Source organism: Carlito syrichta, unplaced genomic scaffold (assembly GCF_000164805.1).
Source record: "Carlito syrichta isolate Samal-C Ts95f unplaced genomic scaffold, Tarsius_syrichta-2.0.1 Scaffold314227, whole genome shotgun sequence".
Classification (NCBI taxonomy): domain Eukaryota; kingdom Metazoa; phylum Chordata; class Mammalia; order Primates; family Tarsiidae; genus Carlito; species Carlito syrichta.
The window spans coordinates 357,493-382,754 of record NW_007258323.1 but is presented as its reverse complement, the minus strand read 5'-3'; the positions used below and the strand labels follow the sequence as shown (position 1 = coordinate 382,754).

At 35.4% G+C, this 25,262-nt stretch overlaps 1 protein-coding gene across 1 annotated transcript; it reads left to right on the top strand.

Annotated features, from left to right (window-relative positions):
* Nucleotides 1-3: 3 nt before the first annotated feature.
* Nucleotides 4-2,329, top strand: LOC110596796 (potassium voltage-gated channel subfamily H member 7-like). Its single transcript, XM_021719135.1, has 2 exons — nucleotides 4-375; nucleotides 2,043-2,329. Exons 1-2 carry the CDS (start codon nucleotides 300-302, stop codon nucleotides 2,327-2,329), a joined length of 363 nt encoding a protein of 120 aa, XP_021574810.1. The 5' UTR covers nucleotides 4-299.
* The last annotated feature ends 22,933 nt before the right edge of the window (nucleotides 2,330-25,262 follow it).

Below are 25,262 nucleotides of genomic sequence, written 5' to 3'. Positions count from 1 at the left end.
CCCTCCTTCCCTCCCCCGCCGCCTCCCCGCACCCCGCCTCCTTCCCTCTCCCCGCCCCCAAACCCTCTCACCCGCGGCAGTCCGGTGAGAGGCCCCCTCCGGAAGGTGAGGGGAATGAATTGGACTCCGGTGGGGAAAACGGGTGTGTAGAAGTGGTGCTAATGGGAAGCGAATTCTGGTTTCACAAGAGGATGCTCTGCCACAAAGAGCGGCTCGCGCGCTGGCCTGGGCTGTAGCCGAGAGATCCCCGGAGAACTCCGGAGCTCGCGGGGAGCGCTCCTCGGAAGACCGGGGTCAACATGCCTGTGCGCAGGGGGCATGTGGCACCGCAAAACACATTTCTGGGGACGATCATACGGAAATTTGAAGGACAAAGTAAGTTCATTTGTTCTCTTCTCTCTCCCTCGCTTTCTGCTCTGATAGTGCACTTGTCGTCCGCAGCTTGCGAGCTGAGGAGACCGGCAACTCTAGGCTCTGTCAAGTTGAGACGCTGTGAAACCGAGCCAGCAGGTTCCAATGGCAGCGGGAGCGTTTTCCTCCTGATATTAATTTTGATTTACATTTTAGATTGTGATTTCCATTGTAGAAGGCAATTTGATCCTCCTTTCCCACTGCTCCATTATCTACCTTGATACTTAATGTACTACTATTCTACTATCTTAAAGGGAACGTGCTAACCTAACATGGGTTTATATTTTGAGGCTGTTTTTACCGTAGACTTTTTGAAAGTCGGGAGCGGAGCGGACTATACTATTCCAACAAGAGAATGTACATGGTAGTCGCGATGTAGATGGCTATGCAAACTATATTTTACCTTGGTTAAATTACAAGGCAGCGCTATGGCAGGGATGCTTGCTTGCTGTTAGTTTATAGAAGCTAAACTTTGTATTGAACCAATGCAAATATGTCCCAAGCAGGATAATTTGGGATCGCAAATTGCTAGTTCCCGATGCAAATGGCCCATTATTCAAAAGAATATTTCTGTCACTTTATTATCCCCTTAATTTTTTCCATCTAGAAATTTAAAAATTGAATAACTAAATCCCACAAAGACTGAAAGCAGAGAAATTTAATGTTCTCATGTGACAGGACTATGAGGAATGAAATGTCAATATATAAGAATATTAATTTAAAATTGTATACTTGTCAATATATTCTATGTTTTCTTAAAAAATATTTTAAAAAATGTTCATGTGATATATTTTGAGTTATTTCAGCACTGCATTTAGTGACGTAAGGATCTGGTACCTTGTGTACAAAATAAACTTGTATATACTGCCTCACATTCTATCTGAAAATAGTAAACGCAGTCAGTGATCAAAATTAATAAACTCTTTGCATTTAAATTTCAACTACTATGCAAAAATTTGAGATTTTACCTAAGTAAATGTGAAAGGGTGCTAACTTGATATTTACTGTGTCTGTGTGTAAATATTTTTCTTTTGGAAAATATATTATGAAAAGGCGAGCTTTTGCATTATTGAACTGGTAATAAATGTGAATTAGTTTTATTGCTAAAGCTAGTTGTCTTAAAAAAAAAAAAAACAAGATGTGTGTAATATACCTTAGAGGGATAGAGAAAAACCAATGAATAATAACTACTTTGAGAAAGTTCTATTCTAAGGGCCAAAATGGAAGCAAGAAATCTGAATCTACAGGATGTTTTACTGTTTTGACTTTTAAAATATTTACTTTACAATTAAATAAGATTCTGGAAATATCAATGAGCTTACTACTTGTTCCAGTGTCCACTAGAACCCATGGGGCTTGTAGGACTTGAGAACTAGTCTGTTTGGGTAATTCTATTCTTAAAATATGAAGAATAGTGCTGTGACACTTTCTAGTAAAATTACTTAGGACCATTAATCTCAAATTTAAAGTTTGTGAGTTTGTGTGTGTGTGTGTGTGTGTGTGTGTGTGTGTGTGTGTGTGTGTGTGTGTTTCTTATAAAGGCTGGGAAAATTTGTAATTTGGGGACTCACCTGCATGTCATATCTCAGTGGAAACTTTTTAAAAGACACCTTACTATCTTCTTATTGCAGATAAAAAATTTATCATTGCAAATGCCAGAGTGCAGAACTGTGCCATCATCTACTGCAATGATGGGTTCTGTGAGATGACTGGGTTCTCCAGGCCAGATGTCATGCAGAAGCCATGCACCTGTGACTTTCTCCATGGGCCCGAGACCAAGAGACATGATATTGCCCAAATTGCCCAGGCATTGCTGGGGTCAGAAGAGAGAAAAGTGGAGGTCACATACTATCACAAAAATGGTAACATTTATTTAAGATTCTTTGTATTTGATCCATTGAAAAGAAATTTTGATTAAAAGCTCATATGTAGAGATGCCTCAAATGTTCAATTGTAGATATATGCTTTGCTTACAGTATTTTACAATCCAAGAAGTATGAATATTCTCATTAGTGGTCTAGTAAAAACAACTTCTTCTTTGAATAAGGGTACTCTGAAATCCTCAAAAGTTGAGTAACTTAATATCACTGAGGTCAAAATGCTACAGATCAGTCTTACTTGTTCCCCTCTTTAAGAGATCATATAAAGACCAATAATTTATTGCCTGTGTTGATATGTATGTGGTAGGAAATAAATACAGTTTTATCTGCCTGAACTTTAAAATACTTTCCAAAGAAAAGTCTTGTTAAGAACTGTATATCTGAAATGAAAACTATTACAGTTATGTTTCTTGACACTGTAACTTCATTTGATAGGTAACATGAATATTATATTATCCAGTTAACCTATGTATAGTCAAATAGTTAAAACTGTTCATGCTTCAAAACTTGTCCCAAATAAGAAGGATAGAAAAGGAAGTATGGTACTGTAGATTTATTAGTATTTATTTTTAAAGCTGCAGCAATACTGGCATCTTAAACTTAAGGTCATTCCTCAACTTCAAGGGTACACATCCTTATGTCAGGCTTGCTATGAGAGCAATAACAGTGAGATTTATAGTAACTCTAAAAATACACATTTAGTGGCCAGGCAAACCTTAAATACACCATATATGTATATACACATGTATATGTATATATTTGTATATATATGTATTCATACACTAACATATATGAATACTACAATATGCCTACTGTAAGGTGTATACATTCGCAAATGTGCACACAATGATATCTGACAACTTAGAGCTTAAAGGTAAAATAATTTTTAAAACATACACGTCAGTTCATTTTGTTGATATTGCATCATCATCTATTTATTTTTATCCCATTGACAAAAATTAGTGAGACAGAGGTGTATCTGTTCAGGTTTTTAGAAAATTCTTCAGTCTTGGTGAATGTATAATGTGCTATAACCTATGGCATATAATGAGTCATCATTTGGCAAACTACAAAGAAAAAAAAATCAGAGCAAAGGTTTATCTCTTAATCTTATTTTCTTATAATTAAGTTTTCATGGTAGAAAATGTACCATTCTTAATTACTGAATTTTCCTTAATGTGAACTTGAGTGGTTATGTACAACAAAGCATTACTGGAAAGGGAGGTTTGAATAGCTTTGTATTAATTTGGAATGATTATCTAACAGTATAGAAATTGTTTCTAAAGTTCTTCCCATTTTTCCTTTAGTCTTCAATCAGTAGTGTTGGCATACTAGAAATAGCCTATTTTCTCTGTTGTCTTGAAAACATTGTTAGACAGAGGCTTTCACTACCCAAATGCAACTAATTTCTCTTGTGTATCTGATGCCAACAATCTGGACTTTTGGAATACTTTGAATGTCTGACATTTTAAAAATTTGATTATTATGATGTCAACACAGTCTTTATTGTGGTTACTTCAGAGCATGTTGGTCTATCTTTGGTCATAATATTTTCTAGGTCATTTCAGATTTTTTTCAACTTACAGAATTTAGATATAAAATTATTCTGGAATCCACAAATTGCTTAGATACTAAATATATATATTTTCAGAGTGTTTTTAAGTAGAAGTTGTTATCTATTATATGCAAGTGGAATGGTGATGTTGTGAAACTTGTACAATGTTTTAAAAATTATCTCAAAACACCTTTAAAAAGCAAGTTAATACAGAATGATAGAATAACAAATATCATTGTTCGAATGTCTGTAATGAAGATATTAGTATATTGACTAATGTAGATCTTTCTGAGTGATGTTTGGTTACATAAATTAAAAATTTCTTGTTTTCAGGTAAGCAATCTTTATTTGGAAGCTTGTTTAGGTATAGAAATATTAGCCTTTTTTGACAATTTTTTTTCATATGTGACTCAGTCTTCAAGAACTTGGGTATCTTTAGAGTTAACAAACTGTCAGTTTTGCTTAACTGATATGGAAAACATAAGGTGATGAGTCAAGGTTTTTCTTTTTTTCCTAAGAACAAATTAATTTGAGTCACCTGTTTAGTGAAAATATAGACTTGTTTGCTTTATTGAAAAACAAAAACACTTGTGTTTTTGCTACTAGTTCAGATACCTTGAATAGCATCTTTAGAGTATATTGGTTTTATTCACATGGCAACTGCAAAATAAGTCAGTGCTTATGAAGTTCAAATGCTTTGATAGTCTTGCCTCTTGGACCTACCAGCTACTCTACATTTATAAAAGCTGTGGGGAAAAAAATCATCAACATTTTTAATGGGTTGTTTCTCAAAGTTTCCTTAATTCTTTATTATTGAGCTCATTTACTTTGAGAGTTTCTTAACTGCTTGCAGTAAAATTCTTTCTTTACTTACTTTTTATTTTGCATTTCACAAGAACATGAAGAGTGAAGTAATAAGTACAATCAATAAATTAACAAAAAGTTGATATATGCTGTTTCTATTTTTTCCATATGCTCTTACTAGAGAAGGAAGATATGAGCAAGACACTATTTAGAAATCCTGTTTTGTAAAACAGGACCAGAGTCTTTATAAGCAGTTTAAACTCATGATCTATGCAATGAGTTCACATTGATGCAGTGCACGATGAGCTGCATGATCACCATTGTGAAGCACCACCTCCTACCATGCTCCTGATTGTGACTGTGCTGGTACAATTGGACTTGCTGTTTACCAGAATATCCATTTTTTAAAACCTAGTTATTTGCAGTAGGTCTATTTGACAGCCCTTCCTTTGAGGATTCTATTTTGCAGTTAAGTCATTATTGCGTAAATCATTCTTGGCAGCTGTGAAATATTGCTTGAGGTGATAGAGCTGTAAATCTTTTGACATAAAACTCTAATTATACAAAACTATAATTACTCTGAGGCTTATATAAGGATGGGCATGTATTTTAATAGCATCCACTTTAAAAATACATTTTTAGCAATAGTGATCGAAAAATAGCAAACACTTCAGTTATCAATTAGTTTGTAGATGATGCAAATAGAAAGGAAACAGAAAAAAAAAGTGTTTTCTTGGCCTTCCCTACTAAGTTTATTGCTCATCTGGTTTGGAGTATGTCATGGAATAGAGCTAGCTTGTTGAAGTGCTAAATCCCATCAGGCATATTTAGAAATGTGTCTTTGACCTTAAATTATCATGCAACTTTAAGCATTTGGAAAATCAAAGTAAATTTCTCCAGGAGAAAAAAGGTCTTTACTCAGCAGAAAAGCAGGACTTAAAATGTATTATTTTTAGAAGTCAGAGCATTCCTATATTTTTGCCACTATGCTTTCAGACACAGTGCAATGGCAATTTTGTTAGTAAATCAGGAATATGTAGTGCTACTTTTCTTATCTTCATGCTGCTTTTAAAGAACTGAAGAATGAGAAAGGACTGAGGGAAGTTCTTGCCTAATCCAAACAGGGATCAGTGCAACGTTTTGGAGGCAGTGTTCGATTTAGCTAAACTCAGAAGAGGTCTTGGTTTGATAACATTGAGTCTAACATGTCTGAGCATAATGCAGAAAAATCTAGAAACTGCTATGTTTTTGTGAGTGAAGGTGAAAATATATATTGTGTCACCTCTTTCTAATGTAACGTGTTAGATACTAGAAAAATAATAGGAAGAGATGCAAAAGAGAATACAGCCTAATCTCTGTTTTCAGGACATTTGTATTACAGGGTGACTAATGTCCATTTCTATCTTCTAAGTCCCAGCTGGTTCTATAAAATTGTTTTTAAAAGAAGAAGAACATATGAACTATGAAATAAAGCTTTTATATATATGGAGAATCTATAAAATTTAGTGTTGATTTCCATTCTTCCTCTATTTTGTAACATTAAAATTAACTCGCTTATTTGTATGTTCTGTCACCTTTTGTCATGGATACGTAATAATGTTTATTAAAGAATCAATGTAGTTTAGTTAGAATTTTAATAATACACCTCATTATAGCTTTATATAAGTTATATAACAAATAAAATATTCAGCTCTCCTAATTCTTGGATTGTATAGTAGAGATACAGATGGTAGTTTTTTAGACAAGAACAGAAATATATTTTATGTGTGTGTAATTCAAGCATTAAGAAAGATTTCCAGGGAGTATCTTGCATAGAATTTGCCTGGGTGTTCATTTTAACTTTGTCTATACATTTTCACGTTCTATTCAATAGCATGTTGTAGCAACAGTAATCCTAAAATCAATTTTCTTTCACATACCTAAATTTTATAACATCTAATAGACTTTGGATGTTATACAGAATTCGGGTTTGGTCAATTGTATTTGTTGATAAAATAACCATTTTCAAGAAACACTCCTCCTCACAATTTGAAAACTTTATTTCTGTATTGTTCCAAGTGAAACAAAAATGTCCTAAAACCACGGGTAATCTCTGTTTATCAGTTCCTTTCATCATCCACCAACACCAGACCTCTAAGCAGCTCTGGTGCCAACAAGAAGCTTTTTTATCTGCCAACTTGAGAGGTAACTGCTCATTTATTTTCATACCCAAGTTGCTTGACAAAAAGTCAGTTTAGGATGACAGTGATAGGATAAGGCTTAGTGGGAGAAACTTGGAGCTGCAGGTTTCCAATGGGTATTTTTTATTGTTGTTTGGCTGGTTTTGTTGTTGTTTGTTATAGTCACTGAACCCATTGTTGGAAGCCAGGCTTCCAGGAGAATCCTGGGACTGTTGAGCCACAGGGAAGCAGCAGTTGGTATTTGAAGTATTGAGCCATCACCATTCATCTGGGAATCTAAACTAGAAACTATGGTGACATTTTCTGTTTTCCTCTGTCTCTCGTCTCCTTAAACCCAAATGGTCACCAAATCCTTTCAGTCTTTACACCTGAGATGTCTCACACTGCTACCCCTAAGTCTCCATTCACTTTGAAGTACTCTAATTAAAACCTGCTCTTCTCTTCTTAAACATTGTAGTTTCCAGTTTCCTTCCTTCTTCAATCCATTCTCCATAATGCCATCAGAGAGCTATTCCTGAAACATGAATCATTTAAGTTAATGACTTATTAGAGCCATGAATTGCTTATGTAAATAAATTCATAAATTAAATAATAGGCACAACTATCCTATAAAATATGTACTCTTATTACCCCCATTTTGTGGGAAGAATGCTGAGGCCCAGAGAGATTGAGTATTTGCCAAATTGCACACAGTTCATAAATGCTAGAGTCTGAACTTCTGACAACTTTACCTTACTACTGTTCAATGCACCCATGCCATACCCCAGCTTATTTTCACTTATTAAAACTCTCGGAATAAAGTTCTGAACTGTTTTGAAGGATGTTTGGTGGCCTTCTGAATTGAATTCACTTGGGATTTCAAGTATGGTGCTGTATTAGTCTTTTCCTGCTGTTATAACAAATTACCTTAGAGTGAGTAATTATTTTTTCTTTGTGTGTTGTGTGTGTTGGAGTCTCAACACCAGACTGGAGTGCAATGCCATGATTACGGCTCACTGCAGCCTCAAACCCTGGGCTGAAGGGATTTCTCAGCCTCACTAGTGGCTCGGACTATAGGTGTGCACCACCATACCTGGGGAATTTTTATTTAATTTTTTGTAGAGATGAGGTCTCGCTATGTTGCCCAGGTTGAGTCAAACACTTGGACCCAAGTGATCCGCCCACCTCAATCTCCCAAAGGACTGGGATTACAGGCATGAGTCACCACTTCTGGATAGACTGAGTAATTTATAAAGAAAAGAAATTTATTTATCATAGTTCTGGAGGCTGGGAAGTCCAAGATCAAAGCACTGGCATATTTGGTGTCTGGTAAAGCCTTGCTTCCTGCTTTCAAGATGGCACTTTGTTGCTATTCCCTCACATGGTAGGATACAGAAGGGCAAAAAGATGCAGACAGCTCTCTGAAAACTCTTTTAAAAGGCATAATCCCATTCAGGAGAGTAGGGCCCTCATGATTCAATCACTCCCCAAAATGGTCCATCTCCTAATACTATCACCTTGATGTTTAAGTTACAACATATGAATTTTGGGGATACAATACATGTTAACCATAACAGATATGGGTAGAAAAAACAAACTGGATTCCAAGCTCTAACAATAGCTAGGTAAACTTGACCCAATTTATCTTCTCAGTGTCTTAGTTTACTTTTCTGATATCTAGTTGTAGAATAACATCTACTTTACTAGGCTGATTGAATGTGTTGCATCCATAAGGTACATAACATTATTTCTGGCATGGTTTTTTGCCCATAATGTGTTCAATAAATATAAATTATGTGAATATACTGCCAACTTCATTTCTCCTGTAAATCTTATGTTCTAATCATACTTTGCGAAGTTTTCAAAGAAGTCATGCATTTCTATGCAACTGAGACTTTTTTTTTACCCCCGAGAAGCTTTCCTTTATCTATAATAAATAGTTCAAAATCTTTCTGAATGGATTGTGCTTCCATCAGCTTCTCACCATAAAGAAACCATCATGATCTTTCCACAGACAGATCAAAAGACTTCTCTGTGAAGTCCTTCCTGATGTCCTCTGTGCCCCTACAACACTTGGTTCTCAGCTCTCGAGTAGCATATTATTACATATTACTACAGTTAATTTTTATCTGGTTTCAGTCTGTTCAGAGAAAATATCAACACTTATTAATATTTGTGTTCAGAATACATTGAAGAATGCCTGATATCAAATGGGTGCACAGTTAATACTCCTTAAAGAATGAACAGAAGATGGGAAATGGTACCATGAATTTTGGGAAAACAAGAAACACTGAGATCAGAAGATTTGGGGGAAAGTGAGTAATGGGAAAAGCATAATGCTTTAAAATTTTTCTTAAGAACCCTTTTAAAATAGTCTTAAAAACATTTTCACCTTAAATTTATTAATAACCCTATTTTTAATAATCTGAGATATTAAGTCATTTTATAGCTTGTAACCACTCAAATAGCTAGGAAAACATTTAATAAAGAGTTAGAGAAAAGTCACTAATCAGAAATCATTAACCACTTACTTGATTGTTACTCACTTGTCACCCTACCAGTGACCCACTAGTGTCCCCAAAAATTTCTAATAGCCAAAACCAAAGGTTTTTCTGATACTTTCTAAGTTGATTTCATTGCCATGTTTGACATAGTCATCCACTGACTGAATAAGTTACATGGTATTGGCATTTTACATCAAATACAACAATTTATTCCTCAGTGTTTTCTAGAGTTTCATCAAAAATGAAACTTGGTTTCAGGGTTATGCAATAACTGTAAAATCTAATAATATTTAATAATTAAAATGGTCAAATGAATATGTTTTCTTTACTGTGCTGTCTGCCTTTAGCTATAGTACTAAACTACCAAGAAGGAATAGAATCAGGCAACTGTAAGACATTAATTATAATAATGAGGAAAAATATCTTATTACTGAACAATTAAGAAAGTTAAATTTCAACTTGTCACAGGTAAAGTTACGAGAAAACAGAATGCCAGCCTCTGATTGCTGTGACTGAAACTTCCACAATCTCCTCATCCTCTTTTAGTTTACATGAAATATTCAATTAAGAAAAGCAAAGTGCTCTTCCATGGCAGCTCAAATCGTGGCTGAGGCACCACCTGTGACTTTTCCCCAGTTAAAGTAGGTCTGCTTGTGTGCAAACTTGTCATTTTCATGGTTCCCACTGTTTTATAGAATGTCTCACACTACTTTTACTCAGAAAATGGGTAAAAACAGCTGTGGCTGGTGCTTGGTGGGCAGGAATTCAAAGGAAGAGCGAGAGAGGACTGTGGGTGCATTTCTGCCTTAAGTTGGCTTCGTTTGTAAAATGATCTCAAACCAAACTATGCCAGGCAGGACCTGCCAGGTTCCCTAAGCCACTCTGCTTCTGTTTACCTGCATTTTCTTCCGGGATGACTAGTCAGAATACAGTGTTACAACAGGTGGACTCTTACCACTGTGGATTTTATTGTTTCCTTTCTCTAATTTTGTTTTGTTCTTTTCTTTTTTCCTTAGGATCATTGGGTATGCTTTTATTTCTCATTCTTTGTTTTGATAAGACATTAATTCTTTCTTTCTTTCTTTTGTTTGGAAATACTGATTTTGAGAAACATGTAATAACTACATGGGTTCAAGGCAACTTAAAAAATTGTGTTGTTCATCATGAGGACCATTGTCCTCTAGCCTCAAAACAGTCTTCTTAGTTATATACAGTTATATCTATATCAGTAGCCCAAGAAGATGTGTGAAACGACAAAAATTAAAGTATAAAATTAGTGTTGGTTTCATAGCAAGTAATAAACAAAATCAAAGACAAAATAAAAAGGTATTTATTTGCAAAGCCAAGTTTATTTGTGATAGAAATTATCACATATTGAAATCACAATTTTAAGATATTTTCATATACTAATAAATCTCTGGATAATTTGACAAAATCAGTGTAAGAGCTATGCAACATTTGTGTTGTGTGAATAATTATTAGTTAAGTTTCTGTTTATCTCTTTTAGCTAAATTAGTTAAAATCTCTTGTTGTTTTCTGAAAAATCCTATATATACTCTCTGTTTTCGTTAATCATATTAATAATTTGATTTTTAACTCTACATTTATTCACGTGCTTTATAAACAACACATGTGCTCTTCAGATTTTGATTCTCACAGTTATAACCCGTAGACACTGGTCCTCTACCCGATATATATCTCCCAAAGGACTAATGTTGAGTTCCAATTCTGTGACTGGTTCTTTATAAGTTGCTCTAAATTATTTTTACTACAGCTTTGGGAGCAGATATTGTCCCATTTTTACAGATTAGTTAAATTGAGTTTCAGAGAAGTTAAATAAGGTACTAAATATTACAGAGAAAGGTAGAAGTGAGGTTTAAAATCTGTATTTGTCTATACTTGCAAATTCTACTATGTAGCCACCAAATGAAGCATTTTTTAAACCTCATCCTACTCCATTCTATATGTCCTAATTCTAGTTCTTAATAGTAGGTTCTAATGATTATCCAAGGCATAAATCTGATTAAGTCACATCAACGGGTGAATAAAACAAAGTTTACCCTAAGTATTTTTCATTATAAACAGAAATCTTCAATCAAAATGAATCTGTATCATGTAGGCAGTTAGATTTTAGTAGGGCAAGGATAGCTAGTATGCCTGTAATCTGCATACTTCTTAATGGCACTCTTTTACTCTTAAAAGTGTCCCAATTTTGGACTAAAAATTGTATGGTCAATTTAGATTTGTGAGACATTTTTAGTTAAGGGACCCTCAACTACAATTTGCCTAGTTTTTATCCAGTAAGTCCGGAAGAAAATTCATATAGTAGTATTATTCAGCAGCAAGGACATGTGTAGTATCCTTTTTTTCTCCTTCCCACAACAAAGTTTTATTTCCTGGCAAGTTTATAAGACTTGACAAAAGTCATCAATAGTTTTTCAAAGGAAATGCATACATTTACCGGTGTTGAGTCTCTGGTTTATTTAAAACACCTCCAATTTTCATCTTGGACCAAATGTCAGACTCAGTTCCTGCTACACACCCTACTACCTGTGTCTCTGAACTCCTCCCAGAGGCCACCATCCCCAGGGCTCCTCCCTTTGTCCAATGCATTCCTTCTTCCTGGGATAGGTTTGCCGTTCCCTTCCTGCACCTTTCTTCAACACTTTTCTACTTTTAAGCAAATTTCTGTATATCTTCAATCTCACCCCCCTTTTAAGGGCTCTAATTTCCTCAGGAAGCCTTTTCCATATTTTCTAGCATTTTTTCTTGTTTCTATTGGAACACATGAAATTGTGTTGGAGTAATTTGTTTCTATGTCTATCTCTTTCACTCTGCGTTCGATGTTTTGAAGGGATTTATTAAGGCACTTATTTAAAAAAAGAAGCCATGGACAAGAACAAAAAATATCTTTGAAAGAACCCAGAAATATATTGATTTACAGATGAATATGCCTGTAAAGTGGCAGAGCTCATTTGTTCATTCATTCAGCATCCTGTAACAAGCATTTTGCAGCTATGATAATTGTAAAAATTAGAAACATACATTGTTTACTAACTGAGAACCAATAACTTGTTGTCATATGATTTATATATCATAAATCAGGTTATGACACTATTTAATAACCTGTAACTCTTTCTAAAAAAAACATAGCAACTAATCATCCTTCTTGTTAAATTTCAATGGAGTGAAATTTAAAAGTGAATGACCAGAAAGAGTTCATATAGATTCCTGATGCCTACAGAGTCAGTTGATTCTGATGGGGCATCCACAAATTCAGTAAAAAAGAACACCTCTACATGTTCTTATAATACTATAGGCAAGTTTGCAAACCATCCTAGCTCTTCCTGAATCCCCTCAGTTAAATATACATGATAAAGTTGTTATAAACCTTGCAATTATTCTGATGTATTTTTCTGGCATCTTTCTCCACAAACTGGAAACCGTCTCACACTTACACTGGTCTCCAAACACATTTAATTATTTCTCCCAAACCCTGAGTCATGGATTAAGATTTTAAGGCCTGTATGATATCAGGAGACACTTCATCAGTCACATCCTGATACAGGATTTCACCACCTCAGCAAGCACGTCATATCTCTACTCTCTCCTTCTCTGTGTCAAAGTGATTTAACTCCACTGGTAAAAAATTAGACAACACAAAGAGAAAGTGGAAAAAATTCCTATCATCTTAAAACTAAGAAATATTCACTGTTAAAATTACAGCATATGTCCATGAAAGGTTGCAAACTCATAATAAATAATCTGCTAGGATATCATGTAACAGATGTGAAATGCACTTATACACCGTAAATAACATCAAATGCTCAAAATTACAAATTATATGTGAGGAAATATATAAGTAATAGAAACAACACGGTATTAGATAAACTGCTAACTTTATCCCAATATAATACTACTGAAACAACCGCAGGGAAAGATCATACTCTTCTTAGGCTGCCTTACTTAACCAAGACATACAGTGCTTACTTAACCAAGACATGCAGTGCTCAGGTAATCTGATCTTTCTAGCTGTGACTCAATTCTCAGGTCTTCCCTCCAGGTGTTCTTTATAATGAATGTCACTTAACCAAGACTCAGTAGGATTTATGGATTCCCAGATTGCTGTTCTCAGAATTTCTACCCAATGAAGGACTACACAAAAATGCCACTAATGATGCACAACTTCAACTGTCCTATTAGCCAGCATCTCTTCAGTTCTCATCCTAAAATTGCAAAACTTATTTCTTTGCAGTTCATGTTTCTAGAGTGAACAGAAGGTGTCCTACTGAAATTTCATACCCAGCAACATTCATTATTTTAAATATATTCACAGCAATGTGTGTGTATAGTGTGAGTTACACAACATTTTGTCTTAATTACTGGCTCCTTCAAGGATGCCAATAACTTCAATAATGAATTTTCCACTGAAGAAAACTTCATTTCAAAGAAAAACTACTTTTTGTGCTTAATCTAAATTTTTGAAAATGTGAGGAATGCTGATTGCATTATCTATTTTTTTTTTTTTTTTGAGTTGAAGTCTCACTCTGTCGCCCAGACCAGAGTGCAGTGGCCGCTCCCGGCCACAGCAGCTTCGACCTGCTGGGCTCTGGCGATCCTTCTGCCTCAGCCTTCAAGTAGCCGGAATTACAGGCATGCGCTACCATGCCCGGCTGATTTTTTTTAATTTATTGTAGAGATGAGGTCTCGCTGCCCAGGCGGGTCTCGAACCCGCGGGCTCAGGCAATCCACTCACCTCAGCCTCCCAAAGGCACGGGATTACAGTCTGAGCCACCGAGCCCGGCTGCATTATCTAAATATTTACCAAGTAAGAGTTTTATAGTATAATTCTTGATTTTTCTTCAATATTAGAAAATAAAACTAAATGTTGGCAGAGCTACAAAATTCTGCTATAGAGATGAAAATTAATTTCAAGTGTAAGAGAATAAATGAAAGTATTCTCATAGGTACTTCTTATATGACAGTTGAAAAATAACTGGCAATATTTTACAATTTCCCAGAAGAGAAGACTATCTGAGACTATATAATTTAAATACTAAACTATAAAGAATAAAGATGAAGCTTGCTCTTTTAACTGCTTTAACTGTAGGATGGAATAGCTGGAAAACACAAAAGAAATCTCAGACATTTCCTTTTCATTCCAAGAGTTATATGTGATAATGTCTGTTAAAGATTCCAAGAATCATGGACTAAAAGAGACCAGTAACTTTTATAAAAAGTAATGACTTTATTATACCATAAAGTATAATAATAACTAGCAGGGCTTCCCTGCTACCAATCCCGTTGTTACAGAAATAAAATAATTAGCCGCTCCCTGTCCCCACACCAGTTTAACCATAACTCAAGTGAAAAATAAGATCCTGGAGTTTTGCTCTTTTTATCAATTTTAGATTTTTAAGATTTACATTCATGCACACTAGTATCTTGTTAAGGAGTTCAAAGATTGGGCTAGTTAAATTTTCTGTCTGTGGCAACTTATAGATGCAACTCTATAATTGGGGATGATTACATAATCGAATAATATTAATAATAACTATCATTTTTTGAGCACTCACAATGAGCCAGTACTCTTCTAAAATCTTCATTTTTTTTCAATTCTTACAATGTCTGAGGAAATCAAGATTGCATTGTTCCCATTTTACAGATTGAAAAGATGAAGTTAAGTAACTTCCGCAAGGCTACACAGGTAGTACATAACAGCTGCTATGTGAGTGCAGATTGTCTTCTTTCAGAGCTTGTGTGCTCAGTACTCTACTGTGCCACCGCAGACCAATTCCTGACTATGCTGGTACACTCGAATATTCAATATACACATATGAGGAGTCAGGTCACATCTTGATGGAAAAGTGTGAAACGCTTCTGGATTTTAGGCATTTAAATATTCTAATTTTGGAAGCTTCTAATCTCTCCTTAAATGTAATTAGGCAAACATCTGCCTCCTGCTTACAGAGAGTAGGTCTGTTCCTTTGGCACCTAGATTCTATTCTCCTTCAGATGTACTAGGTGTTATAATCATTGTGTTTCCCATGCACCATAAAGTTGGTTGAAGAACCATTGCTAAGTGATTATCTGATTACATATGGCTTCTGGATAGTTTTAGAAATAATTTGAATTCACCTCTGTTTCCCACAACACCTTGCATAAAGTAGCTGCTCAAAAAGTAGTTTACTTACATAAATGAATTAATTAAAATATAGACAAACTCTCTTAGCCAAGCTAGCATTTGATCTGCCAGTTACGTTCCTGTGTTCAGATTGTGGACACCAAAGTCAAGTTGCCTAGGTACAAATCTTGAACACATACATCATGTTATCTTTCACAATTACCTTACTGCCATGTACTCAGTTTCTTCATCAGTGAAATGGGAGCTACATAATTAAAATAGAATATATCTTACAGGGTTTTGTGAGGACTACATGTGTATATTTTTTTGAAAGCACTTATAACAGCTCTTGATACTAGCAGGTACGATTTAAGTGCTAAATAAAATAATATGAAAAGAAAAAATTGTGAAAAGAAATGGAATTAAAAATATATATATTAAGTTGATATGCTTACTGAGGGTTGTACTCAAAATAAATTTGCAACCATATGTGTGACTGGATTTTTAAAACTGGGAACACATTTTGCTGTCAGTAGGTCAAAGAAGAAATCAGCAGCAATTTTTGAAAGTTTAAAATGGGGAATTCCAATGACTTTATTCTGAAGATTATGACCCTGATCAAATTCTGGACAATTTAATTTATTTTACATTTTGAATGCTGAAACGCATTTTAGGTATGGTTACCCTAAAAATATCAGCAGTTGAGCAACTTGGACTCTTACACTTTCTCTCTGCACAGCTATCTTTCAGCAATATTACAACAATTTCAGTAATGGTATTCCAGAAATCATTTGAAAGCAAAATTTCCTTAATTCACATAGTGAGCTATAAGCTCAGTTGACCCTTCTTCCCCCAGGATTTAGTGAGAATAAAAATAACTTTTTATTGAAAGCAAAGATGTGGAAATGATTGAAACCTATATTTGAAGAAAATATGTAGATGTAAATATCCAAATATAGGCACCATACCTAAGGTGACTGTATAATGCATTATCCAAAGAAGATTCTTTTTAAAGTGAAAAGAGGGAAGTATTACCCATTATACCAGGAGAATGGGAAAACTCCAGGACTATTTCAGGCAAACTGGATATATAAACACTCTAAATACAATTTATATCTGGCATTGGATCAGATTTTTCAAAATATTTATCATTCTATAGTACAGACTTTTTATGAACATGTTTTAGGCTTTCCAAAGTGATGAGTTTAAAATTGCAACCACTCATTCTTGTGATGCCTAAAATGCTTACTGTGTAGACAAAGACGGTATCTTGAAATCTGGAGAAATGAGTCAGAATTCCTCTAAAGAATACATTGCACCTGCTGACCTCTTTGAAATAAGACTGCAAATGAATCCCTCTGTAAATACCACGTTGAAGGTTCTTAGTAAAGGGAATTAACCTTAACAATTTTGTGAAACATAGTGAGTCACAAGAGCAGCAATGGACTAAAGGTAAAAAGATTGAGTTCATTGTTGAATGCCAGTAGTCCTTTACAAGCTATCTTTGACTTTGAAAAGAATCTTTATCTTGGAATCTGTTAACGCGTGGGTGTACATAGGGTATGAACACAGTCATTTTTTTTTCTGGCCTCTCCATCAAGTCTTAGTCATATGTGTTAGTCTATTTGTAATGCTTTGCATTCGTTGTAAAATTTGTTGTCTAAAAAATGTGTATGAAATAGGAGGGACACCCCAGAAAAATTGGGGCTGATAGCATTAAAGCTAAAAGCTATTATTATAATAAAACAATAAAGTCAATTAATTCAGATTTGTAATATAAAGTATATTTGTTAGTTCTCAAGAATTTCTTTGTTTGAGTTGGAGTCTCATTCTGTCGCCCAGGTTAGAGAGCAGTGACACACTCACGGCCACTCCAGCATCTACCTGCTGGACTCAGGTGGTCCTTCTGCCTCAGCCTTCCAAGTAGTGGGAACTACAGGCACACTCTACCACACCCAGCTAATTTTTTGAGATACTGTAGAGACGGGGTCCCACCAAGTTGCCCAGGCTGGTCTCGAACCTGTGGGCTCAGGCAATCCTCTCACTTCGGCCTCCCAAAATACTGGGATTACAGGCTAAGTCACTGTGCCTGACCTCTCAAGAGTTTAAATAGAAACTAATGTCTTCAAATTACAAGGGGAAAGTGGATTTAAAAAAATCAAAATTAAGGAATAAGAAATTGCTTTTTCAGAAGAAAGTTAAATAAAAAGTGATACAACTGATATTTTCATATGTTTGTTTTTTGCAGATCCATTAAAAACATAAGGGAAATTATCTCTGAAAATTTGGTTTGTGAACAAATTTAGCTTTTGCAGTGTTACAATCCAAAAAGAAAAAAAAAAAACCTATGAATTACAGTAATTATAAATCTCCTCCTTCTCTACCAAATTCAACTAAATTTTTATTTTAAAATACCCTTTGTTGTTCAGGGCATGGTACATTATGAAATATTACCAGAAGAATGTGGACAAAACAAATGGAAGTATGAAAAATTACACCTTCCACACTTATTTACCTGTTTTCCTGTTGACTTATGGTGTCCCTTTCACTGTGTGTTTGCTAAGTAAAAGTTTATGGAATAAAGAAATACCTGAATAAATACATTTATGTGATCCATAATTTATGTGATATATGGAGATGGAAATTGCATTAATGTGGGTGGTCATATATTCAGCTGAAAAAAGTGTTGTGTTTTTGTTTTTGTTTTTTAAATTTTTTATTTTAAAGACATGAGGTACAATTCAGTATTAGGTATACAAGTGGTCATTGCACAGGTAAAGTTTGGGCCTCCCTTTGGTCCCCACTTTACCTGGTTTAAGATCAGTTATCTTTATGTTTTTTGTTTCCTTTAATGAACTAGCATGATGGGGAGGAAAAACCCAAAAGACTTCCAGAGCGTTATTTTCAATTTAACCTTTGTGAAAAAGTAGTATTAGAAAAGGCAGAATGTTATACTCTTGGTTTATTTCTTCATGTTCACTCTCTTACATTGTTCCTCAACTCCTTAAGTCAGAGAAATATTGTCCTGCCTCCAAACAAAGCATACCAAACCAGGGATTGTAGAGCTCATTTGCAACTCTAAAGCAAAATTTGCTAGTGTCTTTCAAGTGGCAACCAAATTAACATGATTCTTACTAAATTACAGAAAAGAATTATCCTTATATTTAATTTTAATATTATTATTTTAATTAAAATTTCTATTTTGAAAAATACTCAGACCTGCAGAAGACTTTTGAAAATATTACATTAAAATCTATAACTTTCACATAGATTCAGCTAATTGTTCACAAGTGGCACTTGTCTTTTTACTCTCAGCATCGTCAGATAGGTAGATAGATAGATAGATAGATAGATAGATAGATAGATAGATAGATGCTATTTTTATCTATTTACTTTGTTGAGCCATGTGAATTTATTTGCAGAAATACTAACCCTCCATCCTTAAATACTTCAATATTTTGTTTCCCAATAATAAGGAAATTCTTGTATGTAACTACAGCTTAATTATTCAGGAAATTTTACACTGATGCAATACTATTAACTAATGAACTCTATCTTTAAATTTTACCAACTGCCCCATATTTGATGCAATACTATTAACTGATATACCGTAACTTTACATTTTGTCAATTGCCCCATACTGTCCTTTAGATAATTGTTTTTAACCATTTGGAATTTTGGTTGGGCACAGTGACTCACGCCTATATTTCCAGCAATTTGGGAAGCTAAGGCAGGAGGATAGCTTGAGCCCAGTAGTTACAAACCAGCCTAGGCAACATAGCAAGACCTCATCTCCACAAAAATAAAAAATTAGCTAGATGTGGTGCCACACGCCTCCTGTTCCAGCTACTCAGGAGACTGAGGTGGAAGGATCACCTAAGCCTAGGAGTTCAAGGCTATGGTGGACTGTAATCATGACACTGCACTCCAGTCTGGGCAATAGAGTGAGACCTCAGCTTAAAAAGAAAATCAGTATCATATGTTGCAGTGTATTGTCATGTCTCTTTAGTCTCTATTCATCTGAATCACTTTTTCAGTCTTTCTCGTCTTTCGTAGCATTGATATTCTTTCTGAGTGCAGGCTAATTGTTTCATAGCATGTTCAATTTGGATTTGTTTGTTAAATCTTCATGATTTGATTTAATTTATTTGTCATATTTAATATATAAGTGATGTGTCATACTTTGAGAGTCAGTGTAAACAAAAAGCCAGAAACAAAATAATATACTCTGTGTAATTCCAATTATACAGAGCTCAAGATTAGGAAAAACTAAATTATGGTGAGAGAAATCAAAACAGTAGTTGCCTACAGGGCAAGAGGATTAAGGATTACCTAAAAGTGAATAGGCAAGAATTTTGGGAAGTGATAAATATATTCTATAACTTTACTGGGGTGTTGATTACTTGAGTCTGTGTATTGGTTCAAACTCAACAAATTATATAAATTTGTACTTTATTGTACATAAACTTTCCTTCAGATTAATAAAGTCACTATTTACTTACAGAATTATTATTTTTATAACCATACACTATTACACAGACTCCAGTAAGACTTAAATAAAATGCATCAAGGGAAATACACTCTTTAAATTGGAAATACACTCTTTAAATTTGGGGCATTTATTTTCATATATAGGGGAATTTGCTGATATTTAATATTCCGTTGGTTGAATTTTCATTACAGAAGTAAAAATCACAGTCTATAACTCATTTCCTTTTGAAAAAAATTTTTCAAAGTTAAAAGACACAAGAAACACACTGATATACCAACCAGGATTTATTTTCATGATTTAGGAAATCAAGGTTACACATATAGATCAGCAACTAGTTTGGTTTCTTTGCCATCTCCTTTCAGATGCTTCAAAGGAACAAAATCTATTGTTTTATTATAGGTTGGCCTATTTAATATCCACTCTTTTCCCTTGTTACAGTGGTGAGTCATAATTTTTAATCCAATATTTCATCCTCTTAAAACTGTATCTAAACCAATTGCATTTGAGTATTTTCTACATAAGTAAAATCTCAAGTTTTGTTTAGGGGCATTATTTTTACTCTTAAGTGATGAATGAGTCTTCAGTAATCTGTGAGTCCTTCAGGGTAGGGTACCTTCTATTGACTTCTGCTTGTAGTTTTCAAGATTCTGTTATGAGAAAGGGCAGAAATGATCATTTTAATGAAAGTCAATTTTTTGTTGATTCAGATCCAAAGAAGTCTACTACAATAAACATGGGCAGAAGAAAGGAAACTGGAATAATAGGAATGTAGGGCAGATTTCCAAGTAAAATTTTCTAATCTGGAAAATAAGTTTGTTAGGAAATCTAATTGTATAAGCCAAAATGATACATGTGTGCTACATATGTAGCCAGATCCATCTCCTCTTCATTATAATCCTGAAATCTAGAATATCAGAACTTTCTTTGAAGACTCAAATAAAGCATTTTTTTAAAATTGGGGGTCTCACTCTGTCACTCAGGTTGGACTTCAGTGGCACAATCACGGCTCACTGCAGCTTTGACTGCCTGGGTTCAAGTGATCTTCCCACCTTAGCCTCCCGAGTAACTGGGACTACAGGTGTGTACTACCATACCTAGCTAATTTTGTGATTTTTTTGTAGATGGGGTCTCATTGTGTTGCCTAGACTGGTCTCAAACTCCTGAGCTCAAGAAATCCTCCTTCCTTGACTTCTCAAAGTACTAGGATTACAGGCATGAACCACTGTGCCCAGCCAAAGAAAGCATGTTTAAGTATATATTTGAACTGGGATAAATGTGACTGTTCCCAAGTGATGATATTAGTTGAATTTATGAATATGTCTTAAAAGAAAAGTTGATTTGTGACTGTTAGAACTGAGATGAAAAGTTAACATTTTATTGACTTTTGAAACTGACATTAAGGGCAACCAGTCTTCTCGAGTGGTCATCCCTTGGTACTCTCTTTTACTTTCCAGTATGCATAACCCATCAGCATGTACTGACCAAAGTTTTTTGTTTCTTATATTCTTTTATTCTTCTTTATGTTTAATAGCTTTAAAATCAATTAAAAATCACACCTAAAACCTAGTACACATGCAATTGCATTAATCCATATGATTTTTCTAACAATAGAGTGTTTACTCACACTTACCATGAGGGCTCGAATTGCATCCTAATTATTTTATCATGTGATAAACCACTAAAGCTTATAAAACTCACATCTTGGGGTTCTGGTTTAAGATGGCAATGGGACAAGCTGAACTGTGGCGATCTCCACAAAAGGTGATTGCTGAAGGTAGTTCCATGCACCCCCACAGCCGCAGGCAGCATGCGGGGGTAGCTGCTACAGCCAGTCCCACACAGCAAACAGCCTTTGTTTCACTACGGCCTCTGCTATTTGCTACCAGGTGCTGAAAAGCTGCTCTCGGGTTCTTGGTTCAGGCCCAGGGGAATTCCTGGCACCCTCCCCCACCCCAAGCCACTGGGGCACACCAAATGCAGTGCCCAGCTATATCACTGATTCAAGTGCTTGACGCTAGAGACACACCACCATAGCCCATCATAGTGGATCATCCACAGACCGGACAAGTGGAGAGAAAGGACCAGTGGAGAGAAAGGATAGGCAAAAGAGGAGCTGCCCACCACAGCCATTTTCCAGGCAGAGATTCGCATTGCCCTGCCCATCTACTAGCAGTCTCCACCTTGGTTTCTAAGGTAACCTCGCCAAACAGGAGACAAAATGCCCTCTCCTACCTGAATCAGACACAGGCAACTCAGTCCTGTGGCAGACCTCTCAGGCAGCAAGCCAAGGGACCAACCCAACCTATAAGTAAATCTATCTGCCTTCAAAGAGGAGAGGCTAGAGATCAGAGTTGAAGAGACTTTAGACAATGAGGAAAGGCTCCAGAGCTATTATTTTGACTGTTTTGCTCACTTTTGTTTGCTTTTTGAGTTAGCCTACTTGTTTGTGTTGGGAAAAAGCACATCAAAAGGCATGATTTTATTGAACTGTCTTTGTGTGATTACCAGTATGCTTTAGGAAACTTTGTTTATTTGTTTTTTACTCTTTTCTGGCCTTGTGTCTCTTTTCATTCATTAGTTGGTATGTATGTCTGTTTTTCCTCTTACTCTTCTCTCTCTCTAGTTTCCTCTTGACTCCCCCTTCTTCCATTATTTTCCTTTTTCTTACTGCCTTTTGTTCCAGGGAGCAAACCTAAACACTACTGCATGAATAGATTGTAAGGCAGTGGGAAGTGTGTTCCAGTGTACCCATACATCTGTTGGTGGATACTGGGATCTGCAGATGAATTCTGAATCACAGCTTCCCCTTCAATTAAATCTCAAAACAGCAAAAAGTACAGCCCCAACCCACAGTCCAGCCTCAAAAGTGAACAAAGCCAGAGGATGCTCATAAGGAAGAACAGGAGATTGACCAAAAAGAAGTAAAAGCAACCCCACATTCCCTGAAAAACAGAATTAAAGAAGGGAGAGAAAGGGGGAGAGAGAAAAATCTACAAAAATGAGGAAAAACCAAAAGAAGAATATGGGTCTCTCACAGAGCCCTGGGAGGTTAGACACTGAGAAAACAGGCTTTGGAATGCAAACAATGAAAAGCCCCCAGAAAGTCTGGTCTCAAACTACAAACCTAGATATCAAGACATAAATTGAGAGATTAAAAAAAATTGAGGAGAGATAAGAAGAAACTAGGAAGGAGTTGGTAACTGAGATAACAGTAGTAGAGAATACTGTGAATGAAATAAATAACAAACTGATAAGCATAGAAAGCAGAATTAGCCAAACAAAAGAAAGAATCTCAGAGCTTGAGGGCCAAAATATAAAAATAACCCAAACTGTCAAAAGCATAGAAGAGAAACTTAAAAAGATAGAGCAAAACCTTCAAGAGATGAGCGATTACTTCAAGAGACTGAACCTAAGAGTAACTGGACTTCTTGAGGCAGAGAGACAGAGACCACCCTGGAACAAACATTCCATGAGATTATTCAAGAAAACTTCCCTCATCTCATCAGTGATGCGAAAATTCAAACACAAGAGATTCAGAAAACCCATGCAAGACAACAAATGAGAAGACCAACTCCCAGATACATAATAATTCAGCTAAACAAAGTAGGTATGGAAGAAAAAATCCTAAAGACAGCAAGAGAAAAAGGTCAGATTACCTAACATGGAAGACCAATTAGAATAGCAGCAGATTTATCTACAGAAACCCTTCAGGCTAGGAGAGCTTGGAGCCCAATCTCCAAAGTTCTAAAGGATAAACAATTTCAACCAAGAATAACCTATCAGCCAAACTAAACTTCATCACTAAGGGAGAATTAAAATCTTTCCCAGATAGCCAATCCCTAAGAACTTACACTGCCACAAGAACACCTCTACAAGGAACACTTAGGAAAGTATTGAACACAGAAGAAAAGGAAAAAAGAACAACAATGTTCTTCACAAGAGTACAGGAAAAAGATTAAAAACACAAATAAACCAACCCCAAATCCCAAAGAAAGACAACAAACAAACAGAACCACCAACAACAACTCCATAAAAACTTTATGATAGGGATCAACTCTCACAGTTCAATAATTAGCCTGAATATGAATGGACTCAATGTACCACTGAAAAGACATGGAATGGCAAAATGGATAAAATATCACCAGGCAACAATATATTGCCTTCAAGAGACTCACCTCACTAGAAAGGACACTCAGACTCAAAGTAAGAGGATGGGAAACAAATTTCCAGGTGAACGGAACACAAAGAAAGGAGGAGTCACAATCTTAATGTCAGACAAAATACCCTTTAAGCTATCAAAAACTAAAAAAGATATATAAGGCCACTACATAATGATAAAAGGTTCAATCCGTCAATAAAAAATATCCATTCTGACCATATATACACCCAACACAGGAGTGCTAACTTTCAAAAAGCAACTTCTAGGTAAACTCAAAAAAGATATTGACTCTAACACTAAGCTGGGGACTTTAATACCCCACTCACAACCCTAGACTGATCATCAGGACAAAAAATCAGCAATGAGATCTGGAACCTCAATGTGACTCTTGACCAAATGGACTTAATAGATACCTACAGAAGACTCCACCCAACGACCACAAAATATACATTCTACTCATCACTGCATGGAATGTACTCTAAGATTGACCACATACTTGGCCATAAATCAAGCATAAACAAATTTCAAAAGATTGAAATTTTGCCATGCACCTTCTTGGACCAAAGTGGAACAAAAATAAACATCAACACCAACAAGGTTCCCCCAAAACCCACAAAGACATGGATACTAAAAAGTATGATTCTAAACAACTCCTGGGTCAATCATGAGATCAAAACAGAGATTAAAAGATACCTGGACACAAATGAAAATGAAAAAACATCTTACCAAAATCTCTGGGATGCCATGAAATCTGCAGTAAGAGGGGAATTTATATTTTTATAAACACACATGAAGAAAATGGATCACAAATTAACAACCTAACAAGTCACCTAAGGAAGCTGGAAAAAGCAAGATCACCAAAACCCTAACTTCAGCAGAAGAATCCAGATCACCAAAATAAAAGCCCTAATCCGGGACATAGAAGACAAAAAGATAATACAAAAAAATCAATGAAACAAAAATCTGGTTCTTTGAAAGAATAAACAAGATTGATAGTCCCCTAGCTAGACTGACCAAGAAAAAGAGAGACAAAGCCCAAATAAACACAATCAGAAACAAAAGATGAAGTCACATTGGACCCTGAAGAAATACAAAAGATCATCAGAGAATACTATGTAAACTTGTATGGAAACAAACTTGAAAACCTTAAGGAAATGGAGGACTTTCTGACATC

Bases quoted from the DNA above. Each gene is read 5' to 3' on its own strand.
- LOC110596796 (XM_021719135.1), top strand. From the start codon at position 300: ATGCCTGTGCGCAGGGGGCATGTGGCACCGCAAAACACATTTCTGGGG. The intron at 376-2,042 runs GTAAGTTCATTT...TTCTTATTGCAG, and splicing joins ACGGAAATTTGAAGGACAAA to ATAAAAAATTTATCATTGCA.